At 47.9% G+C, this 18,164-nt stretch overlaps 1 protein-coding gene across 9 annotated transcripts in view; it reads left to right on the plus strand.

Annotated features, from left to right (window-relative positions):
- Window positions 1-18,164, plus strand: part of CYFIP1 (cytoplasmic FMR1 interacting protein 1) — a 143,939-nt gene that overhangs the window by 64,398 nt on the left and 61,377 nt on the right. For all 9 annotated transcript variants that reach the window (XR_007768726.1, XM_050919346.1, XM_050919327.1 and 6 more), the window contains 5 exons: window positions 698-794; window positions 1,192-1,268; window positions 3,469-3,577; window positions 10,616-10,735; window positions 14,795-14,994. Coding sequence is in view for 8 of the 9 variants with exons in the window: in XM_050919346.1 (XP_050775303.1) it covers window positions 698-794; window positions 1,192-1,268; window positions 3,469-3,577; window positions 10,616-10,735; window positions 14,795-14,994 (603 nt within the window). In the remaining variant the exon portion in view is untranslated. The remainder of the gene's footprint in view (window positions 1-697; window positions 795-1,191; window positions 1,269-3,468; window positions 3,578-10,615; window positions 10,736-14,794; window positions 14,995-18,164) is intronic.

An 18,164-nucleotide genomic window follows, 5' to 3' on the forward strand; every position in this document is an offset into this window, starting at 1 on the left:
AAAGGCCAACCTATCTGATCTTAAAGAATATTGGAACAGATAACACAAGGAGATACATTGTGTTATCAGCTGGTGGTTACCTCTCCCACTTGACATCGAGGCTTAATTAATGAGAGCTCAGGTGACTTCTGCCTGCTTTAGAAATGTGCCAATATGAGAAACCTGTAAGGCACCAACATGGAGTAACCCTTTGTCAAACACTATGTCTTGGACTTGGCAGGTAGAACAGATGCCAAGTTTGGGTGATCAGTACTACAATCAGTGTTTGACTTGTGCAACTGAAACACCTTATTCCCACTATCTCAAGAGGATACTGCTCGCCAGTCACGTACATGCTGATACATACTCAGCGAAAGAACAGTTACTTCCTCTATTGTAACTGTGGTTCTTCAAGGTGTTATAGTTAGTGTAGATGTTATGACCTACGATCTCTTTTAGAAGTCCCTACCTACCATGGGCTTTGAATTTCAAGGGGACTGAGGGAGCACCATGTCAACACTGCCCTTTATGCCTTCGCACTGGAGCACAAGGAGGCCCAAGGTATGTACACCGCCCCAACTCTGCTATTCAAAAAAATCTGATTTCATGCCCATGTGCCATATGTGCACCTTCAGTGGGATCCAAAGTGACCACAACATCTCAAAGAATCAAATTTGCTGTAGGGTAAGTAACTGTTCTTTTTTTCTTTTTCATTTAGGTATGTTCTCTATTCTTTGGATCTTTACAATGATAGCGCTCATTATGCGCTTACTAAATTTAAGAAGCAGTTCCTCTACGATGAAATTGAGGCAGAGGTAAAGTAAACTCATCTATTGGAGAAAACGGTTATGTATCCTAGTAGGGAGATGGAATCTGTTAAAGGTGAAGGAACATTATGCAGCAATATGTATATCTTCAAAGCAGATGGTGATGCTATAGAATGAAAGTGGTGAGAATGCCAAAAGAAGAAACAAAGGGAGGAGGATGCAATCTTCCATGGTGATAAACTTTGAATAAACACATATCTGCATATGTCTGGTTTCGGCATTGTTTAGATTGAAGTAACTGCTCTTCAAGGGGAAGTAGAGGAATTTTGTGCTGACTAGCACTTTTTGATTTGTTTTTGTAGGTAATGACAAGGGAGACTAGGATATGTGCCCCTTTTTTATACCTGTGCAAATACTAATCAATAATGTCTCTACCATTTTCCAGGTAAACTTGTGTTTTGACCAATTCGTCTACAAGTTGGCAGACCAGATATTTGCATACTACAAGATTATGGCGGGAAGGTAACTATTCTGATAGTAACATCTTTTATGCATGTATTTTTGTTTGTTTGTTTGTTCCAGTTTTCACCAAAAAGGTTAGTAGTGATTGGACAGCTAACATAGTGAATGCCAGTGAAAATGAGGTAAGATCAGAGGCTAAAAGAGGGAAAGAACAAGTTAAAAATTATTTAGACAAGTTAGATGTCTTCAAGTCACCAAGGCCTGATGAAATACATCCTAGAATATTAAGGGAGCTGACTGAGGAGATATCTGAGCCATTACTGATTATCTTCGAAAAGTCTTGGAAGACGGGAGAGATTCCAGAGGACTGGCAAAGGTCAAATTATAGTGCCAATCTTTAAAAAGGGAAATAAGGACAACCTGGGGAATTACAGACCAGTCATCTTAACTTCAGAACCCGGGAAGATAATGAAGCAAATAATTAATCAATCAGTTTGCAAACACCTAGAAGATAATAAGGTGATAAGTAACCGCATGGATTTGTCAAGAACAAATCATGTCAAATCAACCTGATAGCTTTCTTTTGAAAGGGTAACACCCTTGTGGATGGGATGAAGCTGTAGATGTGGTATATCTTGAGTTTAATAAGGCTCTTGATACTGTTTCACATGACCTCATAAACAAATTAGGGAAATAAAATCTAGATGAGCTACTACAAGGTGAGTACATAACTGGTTGGAAAACCATTCCCAGAGAGTAGTTATCAGTGGTTCACAGTCAAGTTGGAAGGGCATATCAAGTGGGGTCCCACAGGGATAAGTTCTGGGTCCAGCTCTCCTCAATGTCTTCACCAATGATGTAGACAATGGCATAGAGAATGCACTTATAAAGTTTGTGGATGATACCAAGCTGGGAGGGGTTGCAAGTGCTTTGGAGAATAGGATTAAAATTCAAAATGATCTGGACAAACTGGAGAAATGGCCTGAAGTAAATAGGGTGAAATTCAGTAAGAACAAATGCAAAGTACTCCACTTAGGAAGGAACAATCAGTTGCACACATACAAAATGGGAAATGACTGCCTAGGAAGGAGTACTGAAGAAAGGGATTTGGGTGTCATAGTGAATCACACAGTGTTGACTCATATTTAGTTTAACACTGTTGCAAAAAAAAGCAAACAGAATTCTGGGATGTACACTTCTACCCCGATATAACGCGACCCGATATAACATGAATTTGGATGTAACACAATAAAGCAGCACTCGGGGGGGGGGGGGGGGGGCGGGGGAGGCTGCGCACTCTGGTGGATCATAGCAAGTTCGATATAATGCGGTTTCACCTAAAACGCAGTAAGATTTTTTTGGCTCCCGAGGACAGCGTTATATCAGGGTAGAGGTATATTAGCAGGACTGTTGTAAGCAACACACGAGAAGTAATTCTTCTGCTCTATTCCGCACTTATTAAGCCTCAAATGGAGTACTGTGTCCAGTTCTGGGCACCATATTTCAAGAAAGATGTGGACAAATTGGAAGAAAATCCAGAGAAGAGCAATAAAAATTATTAAAGGTCTAGAAAACATGACCTATGAGGGAAGACTGGAAAAAAACCTGGGTTTGTTTAGTCTGGAGAAGAGAAGACTGAGTGGGGACATAACTGTTTTCAAGTACATAAGAGATCGTTACAAAGAAGAGGGAGAAAAATTATTTCCTTTAACCTTTGAGGATAGGATAAGAAGCAATGGGCTTAAATTGCAGCAAGGACGTGTTATATTGGACATTAGGAAAACCTTCCTAATTGTCAGGGTAGGTAAGCACTGGAATACATTGCATACGGAATCTCTGTCATTGGAGGTTGTGGAATCTCTGTCATTGGAGATTTTAAAGAGCAGGTTAGACAAACACCTTCCAGGGACAGTCTAGATCAGGGGTTCCCAAACTTGCTTCTCAGCTTGTTCAAAGTAATTCCCTGGCACGCCGCGAGATACTTTGTTTATCTGAGTGTCTGCAGGTACAGCTGCTTACCTGCAGACACTCAGGTAAACAAAGCGTCTCACAGCCTGCCAGGGGCTTATCCTGAACAAGCTGTGAACCAAGTTTGGGAACCCCTGGTCTAGATAAAACTTAGTCCTGCCATGAGTGCAGGGGACTGGACTAGATGACCTCCTCAAGGTCCCTTTCAGTCCTATGATTCTATGATTCCTTGATTTCTGCAGTAGTTTGCTGTGTAATGTACAGTAGTAACCACTTTTTTTCCTCATAATAGTCTGCTTCTGGATAAACGGTTGCGCTCCGAATGCAAGAATCAGGGGGCAACAATTCACTTACCACCATCCAACCGGTATGAGACCCTGCTTAAACAGAGACATGTACAAGTGAGTAAAACTGATGCTACTGTATCGTATTTGAATTGCTTGCTTTTTTCCCCTCTTGTTCTACCACTTTTTTTTTTAATACTGTTGATGTACCTAGTGCGTATTCCACACCTGAGGGCATAGTATTCTGTTTCTGTTGTCATCCTATCCACAACAGCTTGACTCTGACCATCAGAGACAGAACGTTATCATTTCAAGCAACAGTGGTAGATGACCTCTAAAACTGCAAAGATCCTGTTTTAATGCAAATATTTATGGTTTTTAAAAGTACAGAAATATGGGGCATGATGGAATTGTCTCTCTAAACCAGGGGTAGGCAACCTATGGCACATGTGCCGAAGGCGGCACACGAGCTGATTTTCAGTGGCACTCACACTGCGCAGGTCCTGGCCACCTGTCAGGGGGCCCTGCATTTTAATTTAATTTTAAATAAAGCTGCTTAAACATTTTAGAACTTTATTTACTTTACGTACAACAATATTTTAGTTATATATTATAGACTTATAGAAAGAGACCTTCTAAGAACGTGAAAATGTGTTACTGGCATGCGAAACCTTAAATTAGAGTGAATAAATGAAGACTCGGCACACCACTTCTGAAAGGTTGCCGACCCCTGCTCTAAACTGAATAATTTTTCAGTCTTCTACAAGTTTATCATCGTCTTCTTTGTAAACATATTCATAATTAGCTCAGTGTTTGATTAGATTTTGATGCACCACCTATAGTATTTTTTGTGTGAGAATGTGAGATGGGGTAACGTGTACACAACATACGTGTTCATATGTATTATCTGTATATTATGTCTGAATATAATATACACATGCAGTTCTTCATTTTATCTGTTAATTAAGAAAAATTGGTTCTTCTTCGAGTGATTGCTCATATCCATTCCAGTTAGGTGTACGCGCCGCGCGTGCACATTCGTCGGAAAACTTTTACCCTAGCAACTCAGTGGGCCGGCAGGTCGCCCCCTAGAGTGGCGCCACCATGGCGCTCGATATATACCTCTGCCGGCCCACCCGCTCCTCAGTTCCTTCTTACCGCCCGTGTCGGTCGTTGGAACAGTGGAGCGCGGCTTAGCTGACCTCCACTTCCCTAGCTACTCGTATTTCTCGTATATAGTTACGCAGTTATAACCCTTTTATTTATATATTTGTATAGTTATACGTTTTCTTTGCTAACATGGTTAGTTTAGTTAGCGGGGTTCGGGAAGTAGCCCCTTCCATGAACCCGGTCCCGGAGCCCATGCGGGGCTCACCGGTTTTTCGAATGGGCCGGCGTGCCAGAAGCCGCGGCCGAAGGGAGATCCACACGACTCCTGTTTCAAGTGCCTCAGGGAATCACACTTGACAGCTAAGTGCCCCATTTGCAAGGCTTTTAAGCCGAGAACAAAACGGTGTGGGATTCTCACTTACCCCTCCACCTGGGGCGCCGAGCGATGATCAAGCGGCGGGCAGTAGCGCCTCCTTGGCACCGGACCCCGCCGATACTACCAAGGCCTTTCGGCACCAGCCGTCGCCGGCACCGATATCGGCTCGGCACCGCTCCCTTCTTCCGAGGTCGAGAGAGCCTACGATTCCTGCTGGTGCCTGATGGCTCCCCGGCACGCGCCGTGGTTGAGACCCCCTGCTCCTGCTGCTTCCGTGCCATCTGCATCGCAGCCAGGGAGCTCGTCTAAGTTGGATTACCTGGCACCGACACCTGCAGAGGCACCGATGACGTCGACACCGTCGTTTCCAGTCCCCCAGGGCCACGGAATCCGGTGCCTGGCAGCTCCCCGGCACGCGCCGTGGTAGAGCTTACTGCTCCTGCTGCTTCCGTGCCAACGGCACCGCAGCCAGAGAGCTCATCTAAGACGGATCACCCGGCACCGATGACGTCGGCACCGTCGATCCCGGTCCCACGAGGGCCGTGGAATCCGGTGCCTGACGGCTCCCCGGCACGCGCCGTGGTTGAGCTCCTGCTCCTGTTGCTTCCGTGCCAGCGGCACTGCAGCCAGTGAGCCCGTCTAGGTCGGATCGCCCGGCACCAACACCTGCTGAGGCATCGACGACGTCGGCACCGTCGATCCCGGTCCCGTAAGGGCCGTAGAATCCGGTGCCTGACGGCTCCCCGGCACGCGCCGTGGTTGAGCTACTGCTCCTGCTGCTTCCGTGCCAGCGGCACTGCAGCCAGTGAGCCTGTCTAGGTCGGATCGCCCGGCACCGACACCTGCTGAGGCATCGACGACGTCGGCACCGTCAATCCCGGTCCCGTAAGGGCCGTAGAATCCGGTGCCTGACGGCTCCCCGGCACGCGCCGTGGTTGAGCTACTGCTCCTGCTGCTTCCGTGCCAGCGGCACCGCAGCCAGAGAGCTCGTCTGAGTCAGATCGCCCGGCACCGACGCCTGCTGCGGCACCGATGACGTCGGCACCGCCGATCCCGGTCCTACGAGGGCCGTTAGGATCCGGTGCCTGACGGCTCCCCGGCACGCGCCGTGGTCGAGTTACTGCTCATGCTGCTTCCGTGCCAACGGCACCGCAGCCAGAGGGCTCCTCTGAGTCGGATCGCCCGGCACCGACGTCTGCTGCGGCACCGATGACGTCGGCACCGTCGGTCCCGGTCCCACGAGGGCCGTTAGGATGCAGGGCCTGAGGGCTCCCCGGCACGCGCCGTGGTTGAGAGCCCTGCTCCTGCTTCCGTGCAACCTCTGAGGCACCGACAATGTCGGCACCGTCGATTCCGGTCCCACAAGGGCTATCGAATCCGGTGCCTGACGGCTCCCCGGCACGCGCCGTGGTTGAGCTTATTGCTCCTGCTGCTTCCGTGCCGACGGCACCGCAGCCAGCCAGCTTATCTAACTCGGATCGCCCGGCACCGAACCTCGGTACCGTCAACCCCGGTCCCACAAGGGCCGTCGAATCCGATGCCTGACAGCTCCCCACTATGCGCTGTGGTTGAGCCTGCTGTTCCCTCCACGCCGGAGACGTTACCGACGGCGAGGAATTTCATTGCCATGACAGAGTCGATGCTGCCTGATACAGTCTCTTCAGGTGACCGTCCTCTGTCAGCACAGCAGAGCGGCACCGTTCATGATTACGGTCCCGCAGGCACTCCAGGTTCTGTCGACACGCCCGGCACCATCGGCAGTCCCGATGCTGTTTCCTCATCGGTACTGGTCACACTCGCTGCAAGCCCGGTATTCCGTTCGCCGACCCGCTGTCGGCACCGTTCCGACTCCCGGCGCCGCGGCGGATACCTTGACTCCTGTAGTCTCTCCCCGAGCCTCGAGATCTCGGTTGACCTCCCGGCACCGTTCTGGTTGCGGGTCTGGATCTCGTTCCAGGTACCGGTACGCCTCCCGGTGCCGGTCCCCGGTGCCGAGTTGGGCAAGGTCCGAGTGAGTCAGAGACTCTGCCTGTGCCTTCTTTAGTACCTCCGTGGCAGTCCGCACACGCATCTGTGTCATTCCATATGCGCAGATTCTATGCTCAGGACCATGATCCTGACATGATGGCCAGCGGGCGCCCGCCCCAATGCCGAAAGAGGCTTGGCGCATGGGCCTGCTTGGCCGCCAGGGTACTCTGCAGAGGCCCTACAGTTCTAGGTAGCAAAGCAACAAGCCTTGCTTAGCTGCAATACTTATAGCACCGGGGTGAAGGAGTTTTTTCCTTCAGACCTCCCGCCAGGAGTCCGCTGCCGTCTCGGAGGACAGAGGAAAGGAGGTTCCCGGAGCGTCCCTCCAGGCCTCGTTGGACGCAGCAGACACTGCGGCCAGGACTCTGGCCTTGGGCGTCGCCATGAGGTGCATGGCTTCAGGTTTCAAACCTCCGACGGGAGCTGCAGTTTGCCATTCAGGATTTACCCTTTGTTGGTAAAGGCCTCGTCGTGGCAGGGACAGCCCCAGGCTGCGAAGCCTGGTGGTCAATGGGCTCCTAATGCGCTCTCTAAGCATGCATACGCCGGCGATTAAACGCAGGCCTTTCTGGCCCCAGCCGCCATACTCTGTGCCTAGCCAGAGGCAGAACTTTGGCTAACGGCAAGGCCAAGGTGGTCGCGAACGAACGTCAGGCCCCCTAAAGAGCCAAGGTCAAGGTCCCTCGTAATTACCACTGGGACCGGAGACGAACCTTCCAAGGTGTACCTGGGGACAGTGTATCACCTTTAATTTGCTCCAGCCCTGTCCCCCTTCGGCGGGCGAAAGGGGCGAGGGGTTTTACTCCCGTTATGCCCTAGTCCCCCACGCGGGCACAGGTCAGACCTTCCTGGTCCTGCACGGACTCAACCGGTTTAGAATGAGGTTGAAGTTCTGCATGGTATCCCTGGGAACCATTATTCCATCCTTACCTCCTGGGGGCTACTATGCCGCCCTGGATATGAGGGACGCGTACTTTCGTGACGCCATCTTCCCTCCGCACAGGAGGTACCTCCGCTTTATAGCCAACGGTCACTCTCCTGGCTTACGGCCATAGTCGCCGCCTACCATCGATTCGCTTATCCGAGGAGACTCTGAGACACAAACCGCTCAGTGCGTGGACATCGTCACGGTCTTATTCACAGGCCAAGGCCTGATGGTTCCTATAGAGCAATCCACTCTGGTTCCCACGCAGAGGTTGGGCTTCCAAGGGGCTATCCTGGTCTCCTACCCAGCTGGAGCCTGCTTATCACACCTGCGGTTTTAGGCGATGGCAACAATCATAGGAGGTCGAAGGGCTTTCCCAACGACCTCGACTTGTTCTTGTCTCAGTCTCCTGGGTCCATGGTTGCCCGCAAGTTTGTATCCAAACACGCCACGTTCCGCCTCCGTCCTCGCCAAGTCCGGCCCACCTCGGCGTACCGCCCGGACAGGGAGCCAATGGTCATGGTGGTCACCGTTCCCTCGAACACCATAGGCTCCCTAGAGTGGTGGCTACCTCCCTCCCTGATGTGGGCAGGGATGCGGTTTCATCCGCCCCAGCCCTCACTGCCCGGACGACGGACGCGTCATCTCTCTGCTCGAGTGCTCATGGTCACCCCCGGGCTTAAGGCCTTTGGTCTTCTTGGGAGCTGGCATTCCACATCAATGCCCCAAAAATGAGAGTAGTCCGCCTGGCGTGCCAGGGGTTCCGGCGGCAGCTGCGAGGCCGTTGTATCTCGGTGTTTACGGCCAACACAACGGCCATGTGCTTCATGAGTGTCCGGGGAGGGACATTGCCCCCCCCCCTTTTTTGTCAGGAGGCCATCCATTTCCGGGTCTTTTGCATGGCCCATTCGATGGAGCTGGCGACGTCCTTTCTCCCAGGCGTTTGGAACGTCTTAACGCTTTGCCTCAGCAAGTCTTTCTGGTCTCACGAGCGATCACTCTGCCCCATGTGAGGCGTTCGGCTTTCCGGAAGTTGAGATGTTTCCTCACACAGACCTGTTCGCTCACTGCGAGAGCAGGAAATGTCAGATGTTCTGCTCCTTCCGAGGTCTCTCCGCAGGATCGATCTTGGACGCATTCCTGATGCCGTGGAGGGGCCAATTGCATTATGCCTTCCCACTGTTCCCACTGGTCCGCTAGGTCCTGCTCAAACTCCGCAGGGGCAGAGCGTGCATCGTCATGATCACTCCAGAGTGGTCCAGGCAGCACTGATTTACCATGTTGCTCGGCCTGTCAGTAACAGACCTAATTACCCTTCCACCCCACCCAGACCTCATCACTCAGGGCGACAACGGGCTTTGTCGCTCGGTCCTGCAGCTGGTTTACCTCACGGTGTGGCTGCTGCGTACCTGAGTCGGGGTGACGGGCAGCCTTCCACCTGGTCAACGGTCAGGGCCAGGTGGAAGTGTTTCTTCTACGGCTGCAATACGCTCGATCTTGCTCCTGCTGAGGTCTCGATCCCCTCTATTTGGCCTGCCTCTGGCCTTCAGCGGCAGGGCCTGACGGTATCATTGCTGAGGATACACTTAGCAGCCTCTCTACCTCCCAGCGGGCTAAGGTGGCCGTTCCCTGTTCTCACGATCTATGGGTTCGAGGTCCCTCAAGGGCTTGGAGCGCTCGCACCCTCGGGTGCACCGCCCAGCCCCGACCTGGGAGCTCAGCCTCGTTTTAACCAGACTTATGTCTCCCTCAGTCGAGCCGTTCACGACTGGCCCTCTGCTATGCCTGTCCTGCACGACAACTTTCCTCGTAGCTGTTACGTCTCCTCCCTAAGGGGTTTCGGCCTTTCATGTTACCCACAGCTCAACGCAATGGGCATAACCATTGCACTCCTTGGGCATCTGTGGAGGGCTCGCATTTATATTGTGCTGACAGACCCATCTCCTAAGGTGCCCCGGCTCTGTCGCGGTAGCGGGCCAAAGGAAGGGCTTGCTTGTTTTCCTCTCAGAGGATCTCATCTTGGGTGATGGCGGACATCCCCACTTGTTATGATTTGGCTCATATTTCACCAAGCCACATCACCATGCATTCTACCAGGGCTCAGGCTTCGTCTGCCGCCTTGCTGGCTCGTGTACCTACCCACGAGATCTGTCGCGAAGCTCCATTGGTCCTCGGTCCATACCTTTGCTTCGCAGTATGCCCTGGTTCAACAGTCAAGAGAGGCTGTGGCCTCTGACTCGGCAGTTTTCATTCTGCCGCATTTCACTCCGACCCCACCGCCTACGTAAGGCTTGGGATTCACCTAACTGGAATGGATATGAGCAATCACTCGAAGAAGAAAAGACGGTTACTCACCTTTGTAACTGTTGTTCTTCGAGATGTGTTGCTCATATCCATTCCACACCCGCCCTCCTTCCCCACTGTCGGAGTAGCCGGCAAGAAGGAACTGAGGAGCGGGTGGGCCGGCAGAGGTATATATCGAGCGCCATGGTGGCGCCACTCTAGGGGGCGACCTGCCGGCCCACTGAGTTGCTAGGGTAAAAGTTTTCCGACGAATGTGCACGCGCGGCGCGTACACCTAACTGGAATGGATATGAGCAACACATCTCGAAGAACAACAGTTACAAAGGTGAGTAACCGTCTTTTTTCTTACCTTAATCAAGATTAGTCTCATACCATTTTGTCTGATATATTTTTGGGGGTTGTTTTTTTTTAGCTTCTTGGTAGGTCAATAGACCTGAACCGCCTAATCACTCAGCGGATTTCAGCAGCCATGTATAAGTCAATGGAACTGGCAATTGGTCGATTTGAAAGTGAAGACTTGACCTCCATTGTTGTAAGTATTGTTACTGAAGCTGACCGACAGGGTTTTCATTGGAAGTGTGGTAAACTAGTGACGTATCTCAGGCCTTGTCTACATTCAGAGCTGCACTCTTGTTTTTCAGCCTTATGATGTACTACAGGGGAGGGCAAACTACAGCCCGCGGGCTGGATCTGGCCCATCTGGCCCATGGGATTCCCAGCCCCATGGCGCAGCAGGACTAAGGCAGGCTCCCTGCCTGCCCTGGCCCCGCGCCACTCCTGGAAGCGGTGGCACCATGTCCCTATGAACCCTGGGGAGGGGATGGGGCAGAGTGCTCAGTGTGCTGCTCTTGCCTGCAGGTACCACCCCCCGCAGCTCCCATTGGCTGGGAATGGGGCACCGCGGCCAATGGGGGCTTCAGAGGTGGTACCCGCAAGTGAGGACAGCGTGTGGCAGAGCCGCTTCCCACCCCCCCCACCCCCCGGAGCCACTGCTGGACATGCTGGACACTTCTGGGAGCAGCGTGGGGCCAGAGTGGGCAGAGACACACTGCTGCACACTGCTGCCATCCTGGAGTTGCTCAAGGTAAGCGGTGCCAGGCTGGAGCCCACACTCTGAACCTCTCTTTTACCCTGCACCCCAATCCCCTGCCCTGAGCCCCCTAACCCCGTGCCTTGAGCCCCCTGACGCACCCCTCCTCCACCCCAACTCCTGACCTGAGCCCCCTCCTCCACCCCAACCCCCTGCCCTGAGCCCCCTCCTGCACCCCAACCTCCTTTCCTGAGTTCCCGCTACACCTGGCACCCCTCCTGTACCACAGCCTCCTGCCCTAGTCCCCTCCTACACCCCGCATCCCTCCTGTACCACAGCCCTTTGCCCTGAGCCCCTTCCTGCACACCGCACCCCCTGCCATACCCTGCACTCCCTCCCACACTCCTACCCCAGCCCTACATTCATGGCCATGCAGACAACTTTCCCACCCAAATGTGGCCCTCGGGCCAAAAAGTTTGCCCACCCTTGGTGTACAAAGAGAGCCTGAAAGATTTCTACAAAATACAAAATAAAACTCTTTTCTTTTTTACCTTAGAAATAGAAAATTTTCTTTGGTTTTGTTGGAGTATTTCTTGGGTTTCTCCTGATATGCCAGGAACTCTCACATATGTTACCGAAGGGGCGGGAGTGTTGTCGGACTAACAAAGATATCTGCTTTGTCCCAAAGATGAGTTAAATAAGTGTAAACAGAAAAGAAGTTAAGCAGACCAGCTGAAAACCTCTTCTTTCCTCCCTTGTTCAGCTTTCATTCTCTCCTCTCTCATGCTGCTTCACTAGTATTCCTGTCAAATGAGATCATGAAAGGCCTGGGCAGTCTAACATGGTGCACTGGCTTGTGTTACAGTGGTGTTTGAGACTGTCTAGTTCATTTTCCTGTGCTTGGGGGCTGGGAGCACTCCACAGGCAGCAAGCTTGGGAAGAGTGAGGGGGAGATCCCACCTTTTCCCTTCTCGAAGTTGTCCTGGTCAGCTCATGAGCAGCATTAATTGGTGTTGGAAGAAGCTGTGTTTTGCTTTGCTGGGCCAGAAGAAAATTTCTCACAGTGCAGGGCCTTGAGAGCAATGGAAGCAAAAGGCAGGCTGCATGATGTGCTTGGAAATTGAACTGGGGCAGCAGGGGGAGATAAGGTTTTCTAATTATTTAAGTTTGAAATAGCAACTTTTATATGATCAGCTGTTCTGCACTCTATACATAATTGCAGACCAAAAACAAATAATCCAGGGACTGAGTCTAGCATACAGTCTCATTAGATGCATGAAGTGGAATAGCTGTCTCTTTCTCTAGACAGCCTGGTTCTGTAGAGTTGCCAATAGGAAAAACTTGTTTTCATCAGTAAAGTAATCAGATCTGATGAATGGCCATGGAGGAAACCCATATATACAATACCACGGTGTCAGTTTAGTTAGTTTCCAGATTAAAATGTTAATGAACAAACTCTATTTCCAAAGCCCCGCTGACAGGCAAGAAGGCTTATGCCAGATCTCGCCATAATCTTACGCCCTTAGTTTAACCTGGGAGAGAAGGAGAAAAATACTCTGGTCACTTCAGTTCTTGCTTTGCAAGTTTAATATGCAACATCCTCACCTGGAATACTATGTTCAGTTCTGTTCACCCTATATCGAAAAAGATACAATAGGCAGACGGGTTTCAGAGCTACACAACAATGAAAATTATGAAACATGGTGAGACTTCCATACAAGAAAAGACTAAGTTTGTTCAGTTTAAAGAAGAGGCATAAAAAGAGAGGGCAGCACAGAGACATACAGAATAACTGAATAGAGGTGCCTTGTGCATATGCATTATTGATACAGCGCCTGTCTTCATAAACAATTATTTCGTGGTAAGCTGGGAAGTAAATCTACTCTGCACTAGCCTGCTGCCTGCTAAGTTTTCGTGTGGACCCTGCTGCTGCGCACCAAAAGTTCAAAGCAGTGTAGATTTAAGCGCACTTGGGAACTTCTAGTGCATGGGAGCAAGGTCCACACAAACGCTTAGTGGGTGGCTGGCTAGTGTAGGATAGATTTACACCCTAGCTTGCTGCGCATTAAGTATTTGTAAAAAGAAGAGGAGTACTTGTGGCACCTTAGAGACTAACAAATTTATATCAGCGTAAGCTTTTGTGGGCTACAGCTCACTTCTTCGGATGCATAGAATGGAACACACAGACAGGAGATATTTATACATACAGAGAACATGAAAAGGTGGAAGTACGCATACCAACTGGAAGTGTCCAATCAACTGAGATGAGCTATCATCAGCTGGAGGAAAAAAAAACCTTTGAAGTGATAATCGAGATGACCCATAGAAGGTGTGAGGAGAACTTAACATGGGGAAATAGATTCAATTAGTGTCATGACCAACCATTCCCAGTCTCTGTTAAACCTAAGACCACGTCCACACTACAGAGTAAAATCGAAATTAATAAAATCGATTTTATAAAACAGGTTTTATAAAATCGATTTTACGCATCCACACTAGGGCACATTACTTCGGTGGTGTGCGTCCATGGTCCCAGGCTACCATCGATTTCCGGAGCGGTGCACTGTGGGTAGCTCAGTAAGAGAATGGGACCAATAACTTCGATTTCCGTCCACACTAACCCTAAATCGATATAGTAATATTGATTTTAGGGTAACTCCTCTCGTTGAGCAGGAGTACAGAAATCGATTTTAAGACCCCTTAAAATCGATTTTAAGTGCCTTGTAGTGTGGACGGGTACAGCGTTAAATCGATTTAACGTTGTTTAAATCGATTTAACGCTGTAGTGTGGACCAGGCCTAAGTTAATTGTATCTAATTTGCATATTAATTTGAGTTCAGCAGTCTTTCTTTGTGTAGACATGCCCACAGTCTTCAATTATATGATCACTTCCTTTCTCCCGACCCCTTTCTTCCCACTTACCTCTTTCAGTGCAGAGGATGGACCAGCTCTAGGGATGAATCAGGGTCGCAGCCTCATTTGCTGTAGGAGTCGAAAGGTGTGCAGTGAATGAGGCAGGGAATTGCAAGACAGTCCAAGGACAGTCTCATGGTTAAGGCAGTTGAATGCTGCCCTGGCAACCTGGATTCTATCCCTTTCTCTGCCACAGCATTTCCTATGTGGTGCTGGCAAGTCACTTAATCAGACTTTTTACTGGTGGTCATTAGTGGTGTGTTCTGAAATTCAAGCCCCCTCCCCGGCTTCAGGTTGGGCACACAGAAATTGAGGAAGTGTGACTGAAGTCATTGGGTGCCTTGTCTGAATATATAAAGCGTTGTGCATAGTGCTAAGTGCTCTGAAAAATCAGGTCCTGGGTGCCTCAACTCAGGCACCCAAAATTAATATAAACTTATTACCTTAATCTCTCTGTTCCTCAGATCCCTGTTTTACTGATCGGAAAAATACCACCCCTTCTCCTCACCGGGGTTTCTGAAGCTGGATTAATGTTTGTGAATCTCTCAGATGCCGTAATGACGAGCGCCATAGTACAGCTCATAAGGAAATTTGATAATTCTCCTCACGTTTCTCCCTCCCCCCCTTTCTTGTTTTAAATGTTCTCAGGAGCTAGATGGCTTGGTAGAGATAAATAAAATGACACACAAGCTACTGAGCAGATACATGACCTTAGACAGCTTTGATGCCATGTTCAGAGAAGCCAATCACAACGTGTCGGCTCCCTATGGAAGAATCACTCTTCATGTCTTCTGGGAGCTCAACTATGATTTCCTTCCAAACTATTGCTACAATGGGTCCACTAACAGGTTAGCATGGCGGCCTTTTAAATCATTGTCTTTGCATGTGTAGTTTGTTGTATCAGCAGGGTGAAATGTATAGTAGATTCTGTTTACCTGGTATAAGCGAGGGCTGACAACTGTCTATATTTTGGCGGTATTTTTAAAAATACAATTTCTCATTTAAAAAAAAAATCAATTAATTGAGTCCCAATGGGTACATTGGTTTCCTTTTTTTAAAATTAGTTTGTACAAAACTTGAACTTTTATCATTATTTATAGTCAGAGGAAGAATTGATTACAAGTGAAGGTTGTAACAGCTTGTCTCTGCCATAACCTCTTTCATAACAAATGTTGGTGAATCCTGTCTTTGTTCGCCTCATGTTTTGCCTCTATCTCCTTTTTAAATGTTTGGAATAGTTCATGTGGCATACAAATGTACATGTGTAAGAAAGCAAAGTGATTCAGACTACTTATCCATTCATACATTTGACAGTGCTAGTATATGTCCACAATAGGAGAAAAGCCAAACTTAACCTGAGTTGCCAAATTCAGTGAAATTTTAATGTTCTATCTACAATATGCTGTAAAATAAAGAATATCTAAAAATAGTTAAAGGTACATGTTAGGAGGAAATTTTCATAAAAAAAGCATGTAGTAAAACATTTTACAACAATACGTAATGGAAGCAAAATTATATCCCTTGATTTTGTGATAATGCAAAGAAAAGAGGATGAATTACTGGTTTGAGACAGAGTTCAGTGGTTGTGTGTAGCCAAGTATCTTTGTACATGTGTCCTCACTCTCTTCTGCACTCTGGCAGTTTTGGATACACTGTTTCTATTGATTGCATTACTGACCCCCTCTTTTGTCATTGAGGGCAAGTGCCTTTTGAAGTTGACCACAGTGCAATGGATTGAAGTGTAAATGCACTTTTTTTAATCACAAAGGTTATTAATATAGCAATGTAGAATTCCCAGCCATCAAAACTGAGCGGATTTTGCAAGTAAGCCAAATTCATATAATTCAGTCTTTTTGTTTCCCCCCCACGGGAGGTTAGTGGCACTTTTGCCTACCTATGTATTCTGATCGGGGGCTTCTATTGCTTTATATAGCTGACACGTTCACAAACATATACTGTGATTTCCTGCTGCCATGGCAGATTTATTCCATGTCTTGCATTCCTGCTTTTAAGGATACAGAATGGTAGAGATGTGGGGGCGGAATTTAAAATACAGAATGCTTGAGTCAGTTGAGGACACTAACAGGACAAGAGGATTTGAGGCTTTTTTGGACTTGTGTTGCTTTACTTTCTTTTCAGTTTGTGGTTAAAGCACATTTACCTTCAGGAGTGAAATACAATGAGAAACCTGCTGACTATGAAATGAGGTTGAGTTATTCAGGGGTGGGGAGAGGTGGAACAGCATCATTTCACCTCCCATTCTCCCCAGAGAGCTTCCTCTGTCTTCCCTTTCAATAATACTTGTATTTTGGGTCAAAGTTTCTGGCTATGCAGAAAGGCACAGTGTCCTTTTTGTTCTGGAGGCATTACTAAACAGCTTTTATTGCTTGAGTCCTCCTGTGGAGAACAGCTGGATGTATTTCTTACGAGTAACTACAAATGTTTAATTCTTGTCAAAATTCTCAAATTCAGCCCCAGACTCATTCAATATGATGAGGTTTTTTAGGAATAACTGGAATACAGTTACCTGGAATAACACTGCATAGTTAAACTTTGACTTTCCTATATTCTGAAAGCTTCACCAATCAAAGAAATTTAAACATCTACTGAATATATTTAGTCTGTGTTCAGTCATCAGCTCAGAGGCTGCATTTGGTATATGCCTCTAAAAATGTTTAGGAAGTGAATGTGGAATCATTGAGGAAATCAAATTGGGTTCTGTGGTACGGCTGCTTATTTATATGAAAGTGTGTACACAAATTGGGTTAGGCTGAGCTCCAGCCTAGCAGGATAATTAATTTGAAAGATGATAAAATGAAGGAGGTCTTAGATAACATCTTTGCTAGTCATCCAGCTTGATTGATTTCATTATTGTGCACAGAATTGCTCTGATATATACAGAAAGCTTTAAGCATGTATGATCACATAGCTATGTGCTTTTTTGAATTGTGTGCACATACACACAATTGAGCCAGTTAATTTTTTCCTCCCAGGACTCTGTGGTATCTTGCAGTTTTTAACATGTTTGTACACATTCAGACATGACTGCCATTAAAGTGCAAAGTACAGACTGAAATACATTATCAGTTTGTCACACTTTAGTCACACAAATTATTACAAGTAAGCCCAGTGATTAAGTTTTTAATATATTATGTGTATTTGACGGCTCTGTGTGCGTCGGCAGTTTCATTCTTCCCCTTCCATAGACTATTCCTTGTGTGAAGGCCACACACAAACGTCAGAGGAAAGAAAAACATTTATTTAAAAAAAAAAAAAAAGGAATTGTAAAACTACAAAAATTAGCGGGAGTACGAGGGCAGGTGTAGAACGTGTAATTTTTTTCAAATTAACTTGTCACTCTCTTTTTAATCTTTAGTTATTATTTAATATAAATGCTTAACAGTAGAACTAATTTGTGCATAGCATTTTGTGGAACTCTTCAGGCATTTACAAAGACTTCAGTCTTGGGGGCACAAACATTGAAGTTGTTTCTGCAGAAGTATTACAGCAAACTGCACGTTGAACTACCTGATCATCTGTAATTATTTTACATTTGATAGTGCACTGAGATTAAACAATAGGATGGACTGCTATTAAAAGATTTAGAGATTTACTAATTGCAGCTGCTGGTTTTCAGAATTTTAGTCACATGAGTTTGTTAACCTCCTGTACATTCAAGTCCAAGAAGAGGCTGCAGTCTTGGTTATTTGTGGAAACATAGGCTGTCAAATGTGTGGCAACAGCTCAACTCCACTAGCCCTGGGTTCAAGTTAGTCATGAGATCCAGGGGATTTTTAATTCACCCCTATTAGAGTGCAAAAGAAACAGAACTGACTGTGGTTAAGGCTACATTATAGTTACAGGTATTTTTAGTAAAAATCACGGACAAGTCATGGACAGTAATCAAAAATTGACAGCCTGTTACTTGTCCATGACTTTTACTATATACCCCTGACTAAAACTTGGGTGCTGGGGGAGGTGGAGGGGAAGAGGGCTGCCCGGGAGTGGTGCGGGTGCT

The sequence above is a fragment of the Gopherus flavomarginatus genome, chromosome 1 (genome assembly GCF_025201925.1).
Source record: "Gopherus flavomarginatus isolate rGopFla2 chromosome 1, rGopFla2.mat.asm, whole genome shotgun sequence".
In the NCBI taxonomy this organism is placed as follows: Eukaryota; Metazoa; Chordata; order Testudines; family Testudinidae; genus Gopherus; species Gopherus flavomarginatus.